At 32.3% G+C, this 22758-nt stretch overlaps 1 protein-coding gene and 1 long non-coding RNA gene across 14 annotated transcripts in view; one reads left to right on the top strand and one right to left on the bottom strand.

The window, feature by feature from the left end:
- rapgef3 (Rap guanine nucleotide exchange factor (GEF) 3) overlaps positions 1–22758 on the bottom strand; it is a 76840-nt gene that overhangs the window by 31756 nt on the left and 22326 nt on the right. For all 6 annotated transcript variants that reach the window (XM_009297025.5, XM_073939244.1, XM_005162353.6 and 3 more), the window contains one exon: positions 16200–16244. In XM_009297025.5, the coding sequence (XP_009295300.1) occupies positions 16200–16244 (45 nt within the window). The remainder of the gene's footprint in view (positions 1–16199; positions 16245–22758) is intronic.
- The window catches only part of LOC137489139 (uncharacterized), a 63614-nt gene that overhangs the window by 29215 nt on the left and 11641 nt on the right, over positions 1–22758 (top strand). For 2 of the 8 annotated variants that reach the window (XR_012398635.1, XR_012398632.1), the window contains one exon: positions 20244–20326. The exons of 4 other annotated variants lie outside the window; for them this stretch is intronic. This is a non-coding gene — a long non-coding RNA (uncharacterized lncRNA). Of the gene's footprint in view, positions 1–156; positions 1254–9136; positions 9225–20243; positions 20327–22758 lie in introns of those variants that run through there. 2 more of the 8 variants (XR_012398631.1, XR_012398633.1) reach the window with 2 other exon arrangements.

Below are 22758 nucleotides of genomic sequence, written 5' to 3'. Positions count from 1 at the left end.
AGTGAGACATTTTTTCCAACACCTCCTCCGCTGAGTTGAAGTTACCAAACTGAAGATCGCTACCGTTCACACTCCTCCCCCGTATGGAAGCCGTTTCTCTGCTCATCTGTTTTCCTTCTATCCGCATGCTCTGTTTTCATCTATCCTCCCATTCAGGAGTTCTGTTTTCATCCCTTTTCCCACCCTTCAGCTCTGCTGGACCCCCTGCAGACAGCAAGTCCCGCTCTAGCTCCCAAACAGACTGGAGAAAAACCTGACCGCATTGATTGAGGCTACAGTTTATTTAACCACTGAAGCATGCCACCGTTGTTGCTATGCAGCCTTCATTTTTTTTTCTTTCTGCGTGTCTGCCAAGACCAACTCAATGATCACATGGCGATAAAACTGGTTCGGTGCATTGACACACTGTAAAGAAAAACAATCGCCTGTAGAAGTGGAGGCAAACATGGGGATTTAGGCAAGTAAGAATTGCACGCATTGGATTGGAAGCAAGTTTTTCCAGCTAAAAAGCCACCTTAGTCCTGCATCAATTTCCAAGCTGGTTTTGGTGTCAAGTTTGCACCAATGTGCTTGCTGATTAATTATATTTTTAAAGACACCAGCATATAAAAAGCAGTAAATACACTGGTCTTTCTTTTTTCTTTTAGCAACACTGTTTATGTGATTGAAGTCGTTTTAGTAGAGAACACACACACACACACACACACACACACACACACACACACACACACACACACACACACACACACACACACACACACACACACACACACACACTCAGACCAAAATATATTTCATTTTACATTTATGCTTTAGAACATCAAAAGCTGCAAGTTCAAAGCCAAACGCCTCAAGCTGTTGCATAAGGTCGAAACTGCACAGCAATCAGAGGAAAACTGACAACTATTTGTGCATTTATCGATCCTCCATTCAAAAATTCGGGAAACTTAAATTCTCTTTTATTAACAAAGCCTGTGATGTGTTTTTCAACACATTGTTATTATTAAACAGTTTTAATATTGAATTTCTAATAACTCATTTATTTATTCTTTGCCATGAAGACTTTACATCATATTACACAAATAATAATTAAAAGACTTGACTGGTTTCATTGGGTTAACCATGTAATATAGGTTTGTTCCTATAGGTTGCTTTCAATCACGTGGTTCTGGTGACGCACAAAATTCAAGAATTAAAAATCTGAATAGGAGACATGGAGGAAAGTCTGTATTTTGTGATTTATGTCTTATTTCAAAGAAAAAATAAATAGAAATTAACCACATTTGTTGGGCATAGTCTTTATATCATGAAGAGGGCCGAGTTTTTTATGAACTAAAATATATTTGCCTGTCATCGAATTGGTACATACTGTATAATTACATTACATAAAAAATACTATGAAATACTAGTGTTTTGAAGCATACTATAGATAATTACTTGAATTATACCATCTTAGTGATTACATTGTTGCTGTGGTACAACACAACTATAGTAATAAACTAATTTTTCAATAAGCTTCAGCTTTCTACGCTATGATCACAATGCACCAGTTTACACTAACGTTACAGAATTTATTATTTAGTATTTATATCAGTTTATTATGCTTCAGTATTCTGTAGCATTCATAAAAAAGACATATACACAATTTACACTTTACTATGTGGTTCAAAAACATGTTTATTATAAATTACTATAGTTCTCCCCCTATGTGGATATTTCCAGACTTTGCGAAATAACAGATGAAAGCATACAAAAGCGTGGACGCATATCTACATTATTATTTGTTTATTTTTGTAAGGGGAAAAAATGCTTCATAATATAATAATAATCGTATAATTTTGTCAAAAGGGTTGAATTTCTTTTTTGCTACGCATCTCAATGTTCACGTTATGGTTTTTTATTCTGCCGAAATGCCAGCAAAGACATGGATTATTGCACAACAAGATTTATTTATTTATTTATTTATTTATTTATTTATTTATTTATTTGTTTGTTTGTTTTTTTATTTAAGGGGCTAAGAATGTTGACCTTAAAAATTATTTATATGTATTTATATATATGTTTTTATCATTTCTACCAAACTAAAAGAAATAAATCTTTCTCCCGAAGAAAAATATAGTAGGAAATACTGGGAGATTTACTTGCTCTGTTAAAGATCACATTATCACTTTAAATATTTAAATAAAATATTTAAAAAACAATACAAATTTTACAGGACAGCTAATAAATTTGCCTTTAGCTGTATACGTTTTTTGTATGTGTGTATTAAAAATGTGCTTATTCCAAAAACAGAACAATTGAACCAATTGAATAAGTCCTTTATAACCAAATAAAAATACATACCTGAATACAAATCTTACTGATCCCAATTTCTTTAACTGTATTGTATTTTTTTTAGAGTGCAGTAAGACAGTAGCATCTAGCAGACATCTAGCTTTATTGTCGGTGGTGGAAAGAGTACTGTAAAATCGTACTCAAGTAAAAGTACCATTGCTTGCCTAAAAATATAGTGCAAGTAAAGTAAAAGTATCTGTTGTAAATATTACTCAAAGTATGAGTAAAAAGTAGACCATTCAAAACTACTCACTACTGCACTGTAAAAAGCTAATGAATTTGCATGTTATTTGTGGATGTGTGTAATATTTGGTAGGATTTTAGGCTGTGTTGGAAAGTGATCAAAATCCGTCATATTGACGTCAAATACTTACATTTTTTCATCAAGTATGGCATCCAAAATTCAACGTTTGATAGACATCATAGCTAACTTCCACATAACATTAAATTTTGACGTCAACCCGTTTTTTATTTTCAAACAAAAAGCAACGTCTCTCTAGCATTGGGGTACGTCATGTTTACTCATCATACAGTAAGCATCCATCAACTTCTCATCAGTGACATGCATCTAAACAGTCTCAATGGGTGAAAAGCTTTTAAACATCTTCTTTTGGACACTTTTAATGCCTCCAAACTGTTTGCTGCAATTATAAATCGCCCATGTCTTGCAGTTCATTATGATGGGATCTACTTTCTATGTTCGATTTGATTGGATCGGCAACACAGGGCGGATTTTTCTAATCCCCATAGACAAGAAAAAGTAAAGTTGTGACTGCAAGTTGAAGGAAAGTAATGGAGTAAAAGTACCAATACTGCACCAAATATGTAATCAAGGGAAAGTGAAAGTACACATGTTTAAAACTACTTAGTAAATTACAATTCCTGAGAAAAACTACTCAATTACAGTAATTGGAGTATTACTGTAATTTTTTTACTTTACACCACTGGTTACTGCATGACTTATGTATTGGATTTGGGTTAATGTGTTTGAAAAATCTATATTTTTTTACCATTTTAGAAGGGTCAACTTACAAGAGCCAAGATCTTGCATGGTATTTTAGAATGGATGAATTGAGACACATGCTTCTGCTCCACCCAGTCATTCTCAGTCTCAAAAAATGTTTGAACGACTATTTGTTTGTTCTGTTTCCTCCGCAGAACAGTTTGTCCCAAGATAAGCTCTTGAACTTGAATCATTTCTCACACTTTTATTTGTTGTGCTTGTTGCTGAGGGCGGTGACGTTTGCCCCTTCTTCGAGGCCCCTTGGCCTGCTCGGTCAGTCACGGTGATGTAATTGCCTTCTGACCCATGAAGGATGGACTGACCCGTCTTTTCAGTCCAAAAGGAGGCCACATCTACAGTACTGTTCTCACAGGACCACTTCATTAAACGCTGCACAAGGCAAGTACTGTCCAGAAACATGTGCTTATTCTTCACTCCAAATAGTCCAGGGGCATTTTCAGAGTTATAAATCTCTTAATGCTTGTTAATGCAACTCATTTAGTAATTAGTATTCAGGTTTAGCTGGTAAATGTGGTCAACCCACATCCAGCCCGTATCCTGAGAGACCTCGGCGTTCTCCATCAAGATCATTTTACTCAGCGTGTGCCCAGACACAGAGTCTGCAGAGCCTGGCCATGTAAATCTCTCTTCTGTCATCTCCGCTTCACCATTCCGTCCCTAGAGATGAGGGTACGGATGGGAACCCTAGCTGGTTGCCCATTCCCAGCATTCAGCAGTCTCCTGGGGAATAATTACTCCAGCGTGGACTTGACAACTCTACTAAACACCTGGGAATAGATGTATCGTAGGATACCTGTGATAACAAAAAACATGGCTATTCCCCAGCCATTCTCCAAAAGGGAGAGGCATATCATTTAATTTACTTAGTAGTGTTGTTTGTAGGTGGCTTAAAGATAATAAGTAATAGTCATGGAGACAATATATTTTGGTATGTTTTTAACAGAAGCAGTGGTGTAAAATTCTTGAGTAATTTTGTGTAAAATGACAATTTACTCAGCCTTATGATTTTGAAGAATGTCGAAAATAGGAGCCATTGACATCCATAATATAAACAATTCTTTGGAAGTCAATGACTAGTAGTGTTCAAACATTCTTCCAGTATTTTCTTCCTTTGTGTTCAGCAGAAGAAAATCAAACATTTTTTGATCAAACGAAGGGTGAGTAGCAGCAAGAAGGTCACTGGTTCGAGCCTCGGCTGTGTAACTTGTCATTTCTTGGTGGAGTTTACATGTTCTCCCCGTGTTGGCGTGGGTTTCCTCCGGGTGCTCCGGTTTCCCCCACTGTCCAAAGACATGTGGTATAGGTGAATTGGGTAAGCTAAATTGTTCGTAGTGTATGTGTGTGAATGAGTGTGTATGGTTGTTTCCCAGTGATGGGTTGCAGCTGGAAGGGCATCTGCTGTGTAAAATGCTGGATAAGTTAGTGGTTCATTCCTCTGTGGCGACTGCAGATTAATAAAGGGACTATGCCTTAAAGGAAATAAATGAATGAATGAAGGGTGAGTAGTTTTGGTAAGAGATGTTAACGGACTGGTTGTACTTTAATTTGATGCTAAGTTTGAAGAAAAACTGTCTTTTTTTACTCATTACAGTTTATTTAAACTTGTAAAGTGCTAGTTACATTTTAAAAGTTTTTTTCCTACCATTTTACACATATAAAATATGATGAAATCTTGATGTTTGAGAACTAATGATGTTTTACCCCATACATCAAGCCCATCAATGGCAATTTAATAGCAAAAGTGGATTTGGACATGCCCTAATGCTTTCGCACCATGCACTTTAGACTTTGCACCTAGATCATTAAAATAGAGCCCTTAATCGTGTGCTGGACATGAAAATAATTAAATTCAATTCAGCTTTATTTGTATAGCGCTTTTACAATGTAGATTGTGTCAAAGCAGCTTCACATAAATAATCATAGTAACTGGAACAGTGTGGTTCAGTTTTTAGTGTTTAAGTTCAGTTCAGTTCAGTTTAGCTCAGTTCAGTGTGATTTAATCATTACTGAGAGTTCAAACACTGAAGAGCAAATTCATCGATGCGTAGCTCTACCAATCCTGAACCATGCATGCCAGTGGCGACAAAAACCTGGGCCAGCCTAAAATTTGCAAAAAAAAAACACTTGTGTTGCACCTGGAATAATTTTAACTTCATTGTTTAGGGATATTTTTGGCTTTAAAGGGATATTTCACCCTAAAATTACATCTCTGCCAAATAAGTCATTTTAAAGAATTATTGTTTATATGTAGGTCAATGGGTACCATCAACCTTTTTTTATATCATGATTCAACAGAAGAAATAGAAAGAAAACTCATAAAGGTTTAAAACCACACAAGGGAGAGTAAATGGTGAGCTAATTTTAATTCTTGGGTGAACTATCCGTATAAAAGACATGCTTGCTTTTCTGTTTCTCCCCAGTGTGTCAAAGGATTTCAGAAAAGCTCTAACTTAACCACCAGGCCACAAAACACTGCTTACAGTATGTGACGACTCCGCGTGACTAAGGGTTTGTCTGCATTGTTCAAGTCCAGGTCAGATTGCTATATAAACTGTCCCCAGTCTCCAAAAATAACGTACAAAGGCAGCATGAATGAAAGTACTGGCTCCACAATAGAGATGAACGTGAATATAACGTTACACCACAAAGGCATACAGTGCGATCTTTCCTACTGTAATGTACTCAAAACAGAGCTCAATTACAAGAGATGCTGATAAAAAAATGTCCTTATTGTTCAGCCCTGTTTGTATGAATATGAATAGCTGCTCAAGTGAACAACAGAGCCTCACCCTACCCAATCCTCTAACACAATGCTTCAGCTATAAAGTTTTGTCAGGGATGTGGTTGTGCTTCCTTTGTACTCAAGTGTTCGTCATTCGCATTGGTGGGGTTTTAAAGTAGCACTAGCGCAGGCCAGTCCTCCTCTGTTGTGTGGGGAGGAAACGGGCTGTGTTTTCCATCTGTGGGTGATGTTTACAGCGGAGGCAGTAGTGATGGTGTGACCTTGGTGAGCTGAGGGAAAGGCTAGATTCTGCACAATGCATGCAGATCTCACAATAGAGGTGGGCAGGAATCATATCATAAACACTCCGGCCGCATTTTGGTGATGACCTTGTCAGGAATATTATGGTATATTTACTGAAACTACTGAAAACAGTTTTGCCAGATGAAGTAAGGAAGGAAGAAAAATTTAAATATTAAATTCTATTTCAGTCAGTTGCCATGGCAGCAGTTTTAATTAGTCATTTATTAGTTCAAGCACTAACATTATTAATTGATTATGAAACTAAATAATAAATTAAACTAATTAAAATAAATGACACTTTTTACAGCAAGCTTTCATTTGTTAACATTGTTTTAGTTATAGAATTACTATTATATTATATTATATTATATTATATTATATTATATTATATTATATTATATTATATTATATTATATTATATTATATTATATTATATTATATTGTATTATATTATATTATATTATATTTTATTATATTATATTATATTATATTATATTATTCATGGGTGGTTCATTGCGCTGTGGCGACCGCTGATTAATAAAGGGACTAAGCTAAAAAAAAAAATGAATGATATATTATTTATTCATTCATTTTCTTTTCGGCTTAGTGCCTTTATTCATCAGGGGTCGCCACAGCGGAATGAACCGCTAGCTTATCCAGCATATGTTTTACGCAGCACCTTCCAGCTGCCACCGATCACTGGGAAACACCCATACACACTCATTCACACACATCCACTACAGACAATCTAGCTTACCCATTTCATCTATACCGCATGTCTTTGGACATCCGAAGGAAACCCACACGGACAATATTTTATTATATTATATTATATTATATTATATTATATTATATTATATTATATTATATTATATTATATTATATTATATTATATTATATTATATTATATTATATTAACCAATGATATGAACTAGCAATATGGAATTATTGTACATTATTTAAAAATGATAATAAATGCACTGTCAACTCAGTTATAATATTGTGTTGTAATATTATGTTATTAAACTGTGTACTGTGTGGTATAAAATATTTTGAATGTTAAAGTGTAAGAAAAAAAGAGAGAAAACAGCACAAAATTGAAAATAAAAAAATGTGTCATTATTTATTCTCATTGCATTTATTCCAAACCTATTTGATTTTCTTTCTTTAGTAGTACACAAAAAAGATATTTCGAAGAATGCTGGAAATCAGTATTATTTAACTTCCATAGATTGTTTTTTTTTTTACTGTAGATTTTGTAATGTTTATTTTTTCAAAATAACTTGTTTTGTGTTTAAAAAAAAACATATGTACCAACCTGAGGGTGAGTTAATGATAGGTTAATTAAATTTTTTAAAGAAAATTATCCTTTTTAGTGACAGTAATTAAAACGAAAGCTAAAACACAAAAATAACATTTAATAGTTTTAATGATTTAAATTTGATTTAAATTAGAATAATAGAAAATATTTAATAAAATAAACTTGAACTTGTATAGACTGTCCTTACTGTCAAGGTTGCCAGAAAAAGTGTTGTTATGTGGCTACTAGGTGGTTTTTATCATGTTGCTAATAGCTGTTCTGGGTGGTTCATATGCTGTTAGTGAGGTGTGTAACAAATCTCTGTTAAATTCTGGTCTTTTTGCAAGACGTTGTTACATTCTTTACATATAGTTCAGGCTCTTTATTTGATGTAGCTTTCCTCAAAAAGTATAGCAATGCCATTGTTGTGGGTTTGATTCCCAGGAAATTCAAGAACTTATCAAATTTGTACCTTCAATGCTGAAGTCACTTTATATAAAGTCATCTGCCATACACATACAGTATATACAGTATATAAGTATTCAATACTACACTATTTTTCTTGTAAAGGTGCTGTTGACTTAAAATTGTCACCATATGTTGATGAAGAAAGGAGTTGAAGAAATCCATGTATGCAAAGAAAACAAATCTAATTAGTTTACAAATGAAGTTATGTGTAATAAAATGAAATGACACAGGGAAAAAGTATTGAACACATGAAAAAAGAAAGGTGTAGAAAGATAATGAAAGCCCAGACAGCAGCTGAAATCTCTCAGTAGTTCTTTAGAAACCTTCTGCCGTTCGTCAGTGTAAATGAATATTAGCTGCTTCAGTCCACCATCTATAGATGAGCAAGATGATGAAGATAAAACCAGGGTGGACATTTCAGCAAGACAATAATACAAACACAGCCAAGGAAACTCTCAAATGCTTTCAAAGAAAGAAAATCAAGCTGTAGAATGGCCCAGCCAATCACTTTACTTGAATCCAACAGAAAATACAAAATAAAGATCAGATTTGATAGACAAGACCCACAGAACCATCAAGATTTTTACACCTTTTTGAAGTCTGAAAAAACTACACCTGAGCAATGCATGACTTCATTCTCAAAATGAGAGTGGTCTTTAAGCTGCCATCTTTCATGTATGTATTTCTTTGGTTGTTATCAACATCTGGTGACAATTTCAAGTCAGTGGGACTTTTAGAAATAAGTTTTCTGAGAAAAATGGTGATGTGTTGAATACTTATTTCCCGCCCTGTAAATATGATGAAAATATAAATCAAGTAATTTTTAAGGACAGGAGTTTATGAAACCCTTATTTAGAAAGTCATACTTATTTGCCTAAGTATGAATAATAATAATAGATTCTTGCCTTAAAAAAACACCACCAAAAAGAGAAAAGATCAGAGGCTCAGTTGAAAACAGCTCTCTATGTTGTCTTTCTGCTCACAGAAAACACACTCGAGGAGTCACTTGTGCCCACAAAAACACTCCAGGAGCTGAACACATTCCACAGATGAAACGTTCACCCAGAGCCCTGGTAAACCACTCTCAAATCCTTGGCAATATTGCTTTTTCTCCCATCAGGCACTGACCAATACCTAAATATTCAAGCCCAGATGTCTGTTTAAAACTGTCTATTGAAAAAACAAACAGCACCTCAGCTGCATTCTTCTTAGGTATTTCAACTTTGCCCTCTTTGCATTCAAAGCAGAATCACATTAGAAAAGAACAGAACGGTTGTGTGCAAAGAAAATAGCTGTTTATGGCCATTAAGCATGCTTTTAAGTCCCGTTTATGCTCATAAGATATCATAAAATATGGGTTTGAAAAAAAAAAATATCTCAATAGATTAAAGGTTAGTTCACACAAAATGAAAATTGTGCTATTCATTTCTCACCTTCATGTCATTTCAACCCCCTAAGACCTTCATTCATCTTCAGAATAAATATTAAGATATTTTAGATGAAATCCAGGAGCTCTCTCATCCTCTACTGTATATACAGAACCATCCCGAGATGTTATAAGTCCAGAAAAGCAACCAAAAACTTTGTCATGTGACTTCAGTGGTTCAACTGCAATCATACGAAGCTCCATGAACAATTTTGTATGCCCAAAAAAACCTCAAATATGACTCTCCCACTTACCTTCCTGTCATTCTACTGTCCTGTCAAATAAAGGCGAAATGCCTAAAGAAAATCTGACTAGACCTTATTGAAACACAGTAGCTCTTCCATTCACAGCTTCTATATATAGACATCAATGTACTGTACAGTTGGTGTAAATTTGCAATGCAGGTAAGGTTAGTAGAGCATTTCCGATGACAAGATAACCAGTATAAAACAAAACTACACTTTATTAGCTCTTTTATTTGCACTATTGTTTCCAGAAGTCAGCAAATAGTTTTGCCTTCACAGTGATACAATGACAAGCATCCTGTTAAAGATGCCATACGATGATAGGTTTTGATGCAAAATGTGGTCTAACCTGTTTCTTGCCCACAACATTACAAGAATTTAAGACCGGAAATTGTTTATTATAAGTCAGTCAATCACTGTAGTAAATATTGAGGAGTTTAAATCTGGGTTTGCATCTCCTAAGAAATTATAGAACAGTATTTGGACTCGGGCTGCACGATATTGGAAAATAAATGATATTGTGATACTTTATTTTTCTACAATTAAATATTGCGATATGAATAGTTTCACAAGATAGTTTGAATAGAAGTATTTGATGGTTTTCCTGGGGAGCCTAACAGTATTCAGGTACAGAAAATGTATACTTAATGTAAAAAAATGCTTTTCTTACTTTGTCTCGTTTCTCTTCCAAATATCTAAAAAACGTCTTAGATCAAGTAAAACTATTGAATCATTTTCAACTTCAGAAGAAATAAATCGAAGAGCTTTTCCTAAAAAAATGTAAAATGATCTGCCAGTGGGGTAAATAAAATAATCTTGTTTTTGCTTTGAAATGTAGACGAAACAAGACAAAAATTCGAAGTAGGAAAACTTTTTATGTTGCTTGCACAAATCATATAAATTCCATATAAATACAGTCATTAAATACAATTCTGTGGCTCCTGGTCAACTATAATTCAGACTAGGGCTGCACAAAATATTGTTTCAGCATAAATATTGCAATGTGTGTGTCTGCAATAGTCTCATTGTAGGATATGCAGTGTTAAGTTAGGATTATATTCGAATAACAATTGAGAATAAATGAGATTTGTGGAGTCATTGCTATGTATAACCATAACAGAGTGAAACTTTGTCATTTGCATGTGTTTTACAGGCATTAAAAAGGTGTAAAGCGTTCGACAATAACAACAATAACGTAAAACATTTGTAATGAAAAAAATGTACTGATTGTTTAAACCAATGAAGACACTACTATTTTACATTATATTATTACATTTCTGTATCTGAATACTGTTTGATTTGAATTTCTGAATTACTATACTGAATTTCTTTTTTCTTTGCTGTATTGTAATTATTCATGCAATTTTATTATTTTTAAATACATAAATCACACCTTACCGACCCAAACAATCAAAATTTGTATATTTGTATATATATATATATATATATATATTTTTTTTTTTTTTTTTTTTTTTTCTTCAAAATATTGTAATGTCAGATTTTTCAGCCCTAATTCTTACTCAACATTGCATATCTTGATATCTTGCAATGTGATTACTGCTGATGTGCACATTGCAATATCAATGCTGAAACGATATATTGTGCAGCCCTAATTTGTACTTCGTTAAGCTAATATAAAGCTACTGAGCTACTTTTAAAAACATATTTTGAAGATGTACTGTACACTGGAGATAGGCAAAGCCAGTTAAGCAACATATTTAGAGTGGCTTCCTCCCTCGGGGGCTCACATGATTCTAAAGGGACATCTATTATATGAGCAGAGAGAAGTAACACTGTAGTACTAGAACTGTCTTGGACAGTGAAGTAGCTGCAACATAGCAGTGAAATATGCATGCAATAACACTACTGTACTTTGAAATTGAGTTTAGGAACATTTATGTTTGCAATAAAATGATCAGAACATTAAGATTGCATTTGGAATTCACTGAAAATGACACTAGCGCAATAACAGACCTGTGTTTTAATTATTGTAATGGGAGTAATTATTGTTGTTTACGAAAAACAACAATAGAAAAATGAATTTTAAATGAATCTGTTTAATGTGTGTATTGTGGCCTCATTCCTGGAGGAATGTGACCCCTGGGTGAGGATTTTATACATAGAAATTGTGGCCAATATTTCAGAACATATATAAAGCCTATGCTTGTAATTAAAATGGTTGAAAAAAAATGTAAATGCCAATTTTTGTAATATTTTTAAATATATGTTGCATATATGAAATAATTTTTATGTAATTTGTATATATTGTCATATCAGTATCAAAGCATTTCATATTAATAACCTTATGTTCTTTAACCTTTGTCAGCCGTTTTGTGTGTAGTCTGCGTGTATAGCTGCTTTATATTGATTGCGTGAATATATTACGTGCCTTTTTGGGAAATGCATGTGGAGCTGTGACAAAATGCATGTCCAGTATGCTTTTAGTATTGGGAAACCCAGCCCTGGTCAATATAGTCAGCAGTCTCAAATTTACAATCAAGCAATCATGTAAGTGTAATTTTAATAACATCATCAGTCAACATAAAACCAGTAAATTGCATTATAAAATTGTTTCTTTCGTTTGTGATTCTTGTGTTGTTGTTTTTTTTCCTACAACAACTTTTAATGTTAAAAAGTTTTATTATTTTAAAGTTTTAATATTTTAAAGTGAGATATCGTCTGGATTGGTGTTGTAAATAATAATACAAAAACCTGGTAATAAACCTGCCAGTAATTTTTCATTTTACAGGCTAATTACCGAGTAATTATTTAGGTTATTTATGAAAACGGTTATTTAACATCTTTTTCTTTACAGTGAACAGAGATTCTGCAACAATATCCAAATCATTATTATCAGATGTTTTGAGACTGTTTAGTATCTTGTATATTATGTGCATGAGTGCAAGCATGAGCAGTTGTTGGCTGTAGTTCTCTTAGCATTTCTTCATATAGCTCCTTTAATAATTCTGAACAGACTGCCACCTTCTATATGCTAATCTCTTTGAGCATGAGTTATAAACATAGAAAGGTCAGAAGTGTGAAGATAAAAGCTTGCTATCTGTCAAAGAGAATATGCCACACATCCCTATTAGCAAAAACAGTTACACTTTATTTTAAGTCACATAGTAGTCAATGTATGTACATTTCGATTAATAATTTGGTACAATGCTCTACATTATGTATACATTGTACTTATTTAATCATTGTTTTGCATGTAATTACATCTGTAGTTAATTTTTGTGATTACATTTATAAATACACAGTTGATCATGTCTTACATATTAACCGTACCACCAAACCTATTTCTAACCCCACCTGTATTAACCATTATCCAGCTTAAAAAAGTATTTGGCAATACAATATTAACACAATAAGTACATTGTACTTATTTTTTTGATGTAAGTACAGTTTAGTAAATGTGACTTAAAGTAGTGTAACTGCAAAAACTCATTTAAAGCGATGGTTTTACTATATACAGTGAGTACTTCAGTATTCAGACCCCATGAATTTTTTTTCACTCTTTGTTATAATGCAGCCATTTGCTAAAATCATTTAAGTTCATTGTTTTCTTCATTAGTGTACACACGGCACCCCATATTGACAGAAAAACCCAGAGCTGTTGACATTTTTGCAGATTTATTAAAAAAGAAAAACTGAAATTTCACATGGTCCTAAGTATTCAGAACCTTTCCCCACTTTATATATAAGCAATATCATACTTGTAGCAGTGCGATATGCCTGTATATCAGCACTGGTGGGAGGCGTGCGTTAGTGTCCCACCAGTGTTAATGTACAGCTACATCGCTCTGCTTTGAGTATGATATTGTGTTTTTACAACAGTTCAACGGCATAACCATGTATATAAAAAAGAAAATCATACACGGGGAGTCTTAAAACCCTTTGTATGAGGAACTACTTTCTTCCAACGTACATTCACATCTGCAGCTGATGCCAGAACAGCAGAAGACGTTACTAAATCACCAACGTCACTTTAGAGCTAGTGTTTGAATGCTTCTCTAGCGTAATGTCTAAAGTGATGACAAAACAGGTGATTTTGCTGACATTTTAAGGTTATAAGGCAGAAGGTGACATGAAATACCATCCGTTTACAGAGATCTCCTTACAGTATTACAGCCTATTACAGTCTGTAGTATTTCTCTGTTGCAATCGAGATAGCACAATAATTAACCCCGAAAAAAGCAACACAATCGCTACCAGATTGCTGTTGTGTTTTTGATGAGGGAAAACACTAAACACATGCAGGTATTTCTTCTTTCTTTCTGCCAACACAACACACATTCCTGATACGTGAGTCCCATCTTACACTCAATACACCAAAGTAATGTGGTATAAATACAGCACTACAACATACAAAAGAGAGAGATCGACTTAGAATATTACTTACCAGCATAATAATGATTTGATCAGCTGTAGTTAGAAATTACACAGTTTTATTCTTTAAGGGCTTATTATGCAGCCTCTGTCGCTATCTTGTGGATGGACAACGTCTTTGGTCTGCTCAAAGACAGGCTAATGGCCGACGAAGCGCTTTCTCTCAGAAATTATAAATATTTTAAAATAGGCACCTTATAAATAATCTGCATAGTTCAATCTAAACAACTAGATTCTCGACTAAAATAGCCTCAAAAGTACCTAATGTTGTCCAACAGCAGCAATATGTCAAACTGTAGAGTTTTTTGCTTGTGGCTGTATGTGAGCGGAGTAAAACACAAGGGCGAAGGGTTAAGAGGCTGGACGAGTGCTGTTACTGGCAGAATACCACACAGCTATCAGCCAATTAGATTCAGAACCAGACAGAACTGTTGTATAATATAATATAATATAATATAATATAATATAATATAATATAATATAATATAATATAATATAATATAGTATAATATAATATAATATAATATAATATAGTATAATATAATATAATATAATATAATATAATATAATATAATATAATATAATATAGTATAATATAATATAATATAGTATAATATAATATAATATAATATAATATAATATAATATTATATAATATAATATAATATCATATAGTATAATATAATATAATATAATATAATATAATATAATATAGTATAATATAATATAATATAGTTTAATATAATATAATATAATATAATATAATATAATATAATATAATATAGTATAATATAATATAATATAATATAATATAGTATAATATAATATAATATAATATAGTATAATATAATATAATATAATATAATATAGTTTAATATAATATAATATAATATAATATAGTATAATATAATATAATATAATATAGTATAATATAATATAATATAATATAATATAATATAATATAGTATAGTATAATATAATATAATATAATATAATATAATATTATATAATATAATATAATATCATATAGTATAATATAATATAATATAATATAATATAATATAATATAGTATAATATAATATAATATAGTTTAATATAATATAATATAATATAATATAATATAATATAATATAATATAATATAATATAATATAGTATAATATAATATAATATAATATAGTATAATATAATATAATATAATATAGTATAATATAATATAATATAATATAATATAATATAATATAGTATAATATAATATAATATAATATAATATAATATAATATAATATAATATAATATAATATAATATCATATAGTATAATATAATATAATATAATATAATATAATATAATATAATATAGTATAATATAATATAATATAATATAATATAGTTTAATATAATATAATATAATATAATATAATATAATATAATATAATATAATATAATATAATATAGTATAATATAATATAATATAATATAATATAATATAATATAATATAATATAGTATAATATAATATAATATAATATAATATAATATAATATAATATAATATAATATAGTATAATATAATATAATATAATATAGTATAATATAATATAATATAATATAATATAATATAATATAATATAATATAATATAATATAATATAATATAATATAAATTTTGATTTTGCTCTCATCCTCTTAGAATTATTTATTGAGTCTTGAATCATAGTGAGTGAGCTGATAAGGAGTTTTTCCTCTGCTTTTTGCTTTTCTTCAGTTCTTGATTTCCATTTATTGTAAATGCATGAAACACAAAGCAAAACTACTATAAATGGTTTAAAATGTCCCCTTTTGTATTCCACAGAAGATTGTCTTGCCGCTTTAAACAACATAATGATAGTAAATGATAGTGAAAGTAAATTATATAATATTAAAATTTTCATCAAACAACTATCCCTTTAAGGCTTGTCGACATGTACAATAAACCAAAGCCCTTCATACCTGTTTGATGGTGTCTTGTGTATCCACAGCGTCTGGCAGAGGCGTCTGTGAGGAGGACAAATAGACAGGAGAATGTGTATAAATGACAAGAATTTGCACTCCAGCATCATGTTGCACAGGCAAGCATTAAATTAAAAAATCTCATTTCAAAGCATTATAGAAATATGTGGTGGCCCAAATGCCATTCTGTCCATATGCAGCATCAAAAGTATTAAAACTTTATACTACAAAGGTACCGAGGGCTAAACAATGCCATGCCAGACTAATGCCGCCATGCGTGGTATTTGACACCAGCACTGCACATGATCTTTGGCACCTGCCTCCCTCTCAGCAAAGACAAATTAACAGGCTTAATGTAATTAAGATTCACGCTGGAATTCGTGTGGAATGTTTGGCTCTATAAGCGTGTGTCTATAAGACAGAATCTACTGACATTTTTTGTTATTTCTGCGGAGAATTAAAAAAAAAATCTCTGGATTTATGTGGAATGATTTTGGGAGTATCGTAACTAAAAACTTAATAAATTAAATAAATTTAATACCTTTTTATGTCTTATTTACAATGCAAATCTAATTAGATCCACATAATTGGTAAACAAAGCAAGTCTCTTATATAACACCTCTACTAAAAAAACTAAAAAAAAATTATTACTTTACAAATTGAGTTGTAAATAAATCATATGAAATTTTTCATATTTGTCAATAATATTACTGAAATTAATTATTAAATCTAAATTTATACTCAATTACACAAATAAATAAATATAGACCCAATGATGGGCTAAAAATCTATGAAAATCTGCAGATTTTTGTGTGTGCAGATTCCTTGTGCGCCTTGATATGGGCATTGTTTTACAGAAGAATATGACATGACTAATTTGGATGCTGTGGAGATATTAAACTAGATACAATATTTATATGATATTTTTGCTACTTTTTCAAACTACTTATTTAATATGAGCTAAATCAACACAATTCTTGAGTGTTTTTTGGGACAACTTAGTTGTTGTGTGTTCAATCAACTTATATTTGTCATCTAATTGATTTGTGTTGGAACAACATGAAGGGATTGTGTGAAAACCTCCATTTTTTACAATGAGTGTTAGACATTTAAGTTGGATGTATGTATATTTGTGTATATTAAAGTTTCTTAGACAGAAATGTTTACAACATTTTAGTTTTGTTGGAATAAAAGCAGTTTCTATTTTTTAAAACTATATTTTAAAGTCAATATTATTTTCCAACTTTTCCACTAAAGAGTTAGACCAAACCACTGTTATGCACTAGCTTGCCCTAATAACCTACTTAAGCTTTAAGCTGAATTTATATGACATTTAAGCCGAATACTAGTATTTTGCATTTTGCAATCAGATAGAGAAATATTTTTAACAGCTATTACCCCATATATATCCCCCATCTCCTCATCCTATTACATGCACATCAGGAATCACAGGATAACTGTAGTTTAGAAATTACATTAAATTTGACATTTGTCTAGTATCAGATGAGTGTTAAGCGTCCAAGATTTATTTGATGTTGCATATATAGATTTTTGACATTGTCAAAATGTCCAGTTTAGCTTGTTTGATCTGTGCAGATGACAGTTTTACTTACAGTATTTCCAATAGTGAATGCAACTAGTGATTAACAGAGAGATCCTGAGGGGTTTCCACCTCTGTACCAACATTTTCTTTGTAAAAGTTGAAGCAGTTAACCAAAATTTACAGACCTTTGCATTTAAGGGAATTTGAGAGGTATCATTCAACATTAACAATACTGGATCTTTGGGGAAATACATTTTTGTAACTTTAATTTAAATTTCCAGCACAGAATCCCAAAGTTTTTGCACCTCCAGACATTCAGGGCTCTATTTTGACGGTCTATTTAGAGCGCAAAACGCAGGGCGCAAACGCTTTCAGGGCGTGTCAGGACGCGTTTTTGCTAATTTAAGGACGGGAAATCTGCCTTGCGCCGCGGTGCATGTTCTAAAAGGGTTGAGTTTATTTTCTTAATGAGTTATGGGTGTGTTTTAAAAATAAACCAATTAGAGTCTCATCTCCCATTCCCTTTAAGAGTCAGCTGCGTCGCGCCTAGAGTGCATTCGCTATTTACAGGACGCAAACTAAGTCTAAGTGGAAAAAATGAGCATTTCACAAGCAAACAGTTAACAGTTTTTTAACAGAAAACTGTTAAACAGAGCATCTACTGCGTGAGAATGAGAGATAATGGATCACTTTCACTTTCGCTCTTGGATAGGGAAACCTTTACGCACAGACATCAATTAGTCTATAAATAATTCTAATTTCCAGCAAACGAATAAATGAACAATAATAACAAAATGTGGTCAAAAACCTGAGTTATATCCTAAAACACATGCTTTGCCCCATACGGTCTAAAACCTGCAGGTAGGCAAATCTAAGCTTGTTTTTAATAAAAAAATAAATAAATATGGATATAATAAATAATACTGCTAATAATAATAACATTATACAAAAGCAAATTGTTATGAATGAACTGAAAAAGCCTCCCGAGATGAAGAAGACATAAAAGAAGTGGTTTTTCATATTTATGTAGGCTAGAAAATAATATGTTTTGTAATATTTTAATCCTTTATATTTATATTCTATATCTATTCTTATTATATACTATATATATCCTTAATATTTACATTTATTTATATGTAAAGATATTTGCCTATTGCTCTCTTGTGCGTATTAAGCAAATAAAAATTCGCAGAACTTACAATAAGGATGTGAAAATAAACCTGTGATATGTCGTATACGTGTAGTTAAATATGCACTACGAATAGTTTAGAAGTGAATAAACTGGTGATTAGGGTTTGTGGAAGCGTAGAATGTAGAATACTAGTACCTTGATATTTAAATTTCACAGAAGAGCTAACTATTTTGAGTTGATTGTACATAATTTATTTATTTCTTTATTTTCCTCTTTTTATTATTCAAATAAAATTTATGGAAACAAAATGCCATAAAATGGATTAAATAATGTTCCATTGCCATTCAGTGTAACAAGTGTTACAAAAAAGCATATTCGGACATGTACAAATTAAAATTCTTTAATATGTTATCAAATGATTTTGGTTACCATTGTTACCCTGAATAACAGTATACATCATTATTTTTTTGTTAATAATACAGAGAGAGGGCAGCACAGTGGAGCAGTGGGTTACGATCTTGCCTCAAAGCAAGAAGGTTGCTAGTTCGAGCCTTGGCTGGGTCAGTTGGCGTTGGAGTTTGCATGTTTTCCCTGTGTTGGTGTGGGTTTCCTCCGGCACGTCCAAACACATGCGGTATAGGTGAATTGAATGAGCTAAATTGTCAGTAGTGTGTGAATAGAAGTGTATGGGTGTTTCATAGTGACAGGTTGCAGCTGGAAGGGCATGCGCTGTGTATAACTTATGCTGGATAAATTGGCGGTTCATTCCACTGTGGAAACCCCAGATTAATAAAAGGACAAAGCCGAAAATAAAATAAATGAATGAATATAAAGAGAGACATTTAGTTCATTGATATTCTGGCATTTTGATAAAAGACACTGACACTCTAGCTACTTTGCAAGACAAAACAATAACCAGGTTCACATTTTTAGATGAAACTCAGTCATGATTACTGATAGAACTATTCATTTAGCATCCATTATGTCATTGAAATGACACTAGAAAAGAGGAAGCCGTCGAGTGATTTCAAGCAGCTGAACTGAACCACATACTTGAGAATGAACAGGTTGTGAGCATGCATATCTGATGGGGTTCCTGCTCAAGAGGCACTCCAGGTTTTGGTTCTCTGTCCGGCCATTAACTAACAATAATCACCAGCGGCTCTGATCTCTCGCAATCAAGAGGCGAAAAAAGAAGATCTCTCCTCATGAAAATCAGAGCATTTCTGAGACCAAAGACAGAATAATGGATGAATTGTGTTGAAATACTGTTGTTTAGATGGCTGGATGCTTTATTACTAGTTATTGATTTTGAAATGAACTGAATCCCTGGATGCGATTGATTATCCTATTATATTTCATGTGCAAGTGGATAACAAGATCCATATAGAAACTGTGTGCCAATGAAGTGAAATTCCTCTCAATGGCATAGACAACTCCTGCTCATTCCATGTAAGTTTATTGAAATTTGTATTTCTCAACCACATTCCTGAAGGACCACCAGGTCTGCAAATTTTCCATGTCTCCTTAACCAAACACACCTGATTCAGATCATCAGCTCATTAGCAGAGACTAAAAGTTCTGTAATGGGTTAGACAAAGGAGACATCCAAAACATGCAGTGTTGGTGGTCCTCCAGGAACTAGGTTGAGAAACACTGGTCTAAGCAATTTGATTTTGCTTTCAGACATCAACACAAGTGTACAAAAGTACTCAGTTTCAGCATAATCTGTCAAAAATAGATTAGAACAAGTGATAATGCACTACTACATATGTGAAACTAATTCATTTAGCTCTGGTTATGCCCAAAATCATTAAACACTTTGAAAAAGCCAAATCGTATTCATTTGTGAAGCGTTAAATGACATGAAAAACATACAAATGTGTTGATAATCAATCATTCAAAGTAATTTTGACCAGTCTGACCATTACTGAGGAGTCTGTGAAGAGAAATATACATTTAAAGACAAATCAGGCCTGCTGTGACGTTATTATATTTTTAAAAATTAAATATTGTCATTGTGTTTATCAGGTCTGCGTAATAGTAATATGAAGGATAATAATACAGAGCCATTTCAAGGTACTAAACTCCAACATGTAAAATCATTACTAACATACAGAAATTCCACAAATGAGACTCATAGGAGTAATTACTTATGTTTTCCAGGAGATCCCTTATGTCAGTGTGTCTCAACCACGTTCCTGGAGGACCACCGACACTACATGTTTTGGATACCTCCTTTGTCTGTCTCACCCATTATACGTCTTTCAGTCTCTGCTAATGAGCTGATGATCTGATTCAGGTGTGTTTGATTAATGCGACATGAAAAATGTGCAGAGCTGGTGGTCCTCTAGGAACATGGTTGAGAAAAACTGCCTTATATAGACAAATTCATGCAGCTATATCGTTTAGCGGAATTAAATGCAAATAGAAATGTTTTGACATGAAACATGAAGAGAATTACTATAGTATGCTGATTGAGTTATTATTATTAATACTTTTTATTATTATTGTTATTATTATTATTATTGTTATTTCAAGCCATCTTATGTGTTTTTATAAAGACAAGTGAAGTTTATTTTTAAACTTATTTCGAGAAGATCAGCTGCTTATGATTGATCACAGCTGGTCCCACATTAGCCAATTCATGATTCACTAATTAAAGGATTCCTTAACACCATAAATAATCCAAGTTCCATGCCACAGCCATCTTCGTTTTGAAGAATTCCCCCTTCCTCCCCTACTCCTCCTCCTTTCGTAGATGAGTAGCACAGCGGGCCCAGTGCTGAGCACTGTTGCCTCACAGCAAGAACGTCACTGGTTCTAGTCCTTACTAGCCTGTCAATGTTTCTGTGCGGAGTTTGCATGTTCTCCTCATGTTCGCATGGGTTTCCCCAGGGTCCCTAGGTTTCCTCCCACCATCCAAAAACATGCGACTTAAGGTCATTGACTAATCCAAATCAGCACCATAAATGTGCTACTAGCAAGTAGTTATCTCTTCATAGCAATCCCTAACTGTTCATTAGCTACAAACAGAAGTGGAGTTCTTGAGATCGACCTGAGCTCAAACTCCCTTCTCGGCCTGCAAACGGTAGGGAGCCCTGGGCTCGAGGATCTTATAAGCTCAGGGCTCTCTCCCGGAACAGCATGCCAAACACACTTTAAAACCAATAATCTGCTAAGTGTGAACTCTTGAAGTTATATCTATAACACAATGGTAATCAACATGTTTATTACTGTACAGAATGCAATAAGTTAAAATAAGCTATATCTTGTTTGGGATAATAAGCCACATTAGTTCACCAAAGAAAGTTTTTATATATTTAAATATTCAATATAAGATAGGGTGAGTTGTTTTTCTTATAAATGTCCGTACTTTGCAACTGTGCTAAGATATAAAGAGATATAATCTCTTATATTAAGTGATAATTGTTCTTTCCGTATGGATTTGTGTGATTGATTGACTCAAAGCAAAAATAAAATAGATGAATTTGACTTAAGGGCATTATTTATTATAATTTTTAAGATGTACTGCAAGGTGAAATCTCGTATAGTGACAGCTGTAATAACCGTGGATTAAGAGCATTTGTACTCTGCTCAAAAACAATGTCTAACAAAACCAAGTTGTAAATACTTTAGATAAATAATTAAGATAAATAATTTGAATTATAAATAATTGAAGTAAATCTGAAAGAAAATAATATGTTTTTTATATAATGTCAAATTTAATTCAATGCTTTACATGCCTTTTTGTAATTGTTTGTTAAATTTACAAGCAACGAGTAACATAAATCTTTGATTGATTTCAGTATCATACTTTGAGTGTAGACAAATCTGTCTTCTTACATAACGTGCATTAACTAAAGACTAACGGCACAAAAATA

Source organism: Danio rerio, chromosome 23, assembly GCF_049306965.1.
Source record: "Danio rerio strain Tuebingen ecotype United States chromosome 23, GRCz12tu, whole genome shotgun sequence".
In the NCBI taxonomy this organism is placed as follows: Eukaryota; Metazoa; Chordata; class Actinopteri; order Cypriniformes; family Danionidae; genus Danio; species Danio rerio.
This window is presented reverse-complemented; position numbering and strand designations above follow the sequence as displayed.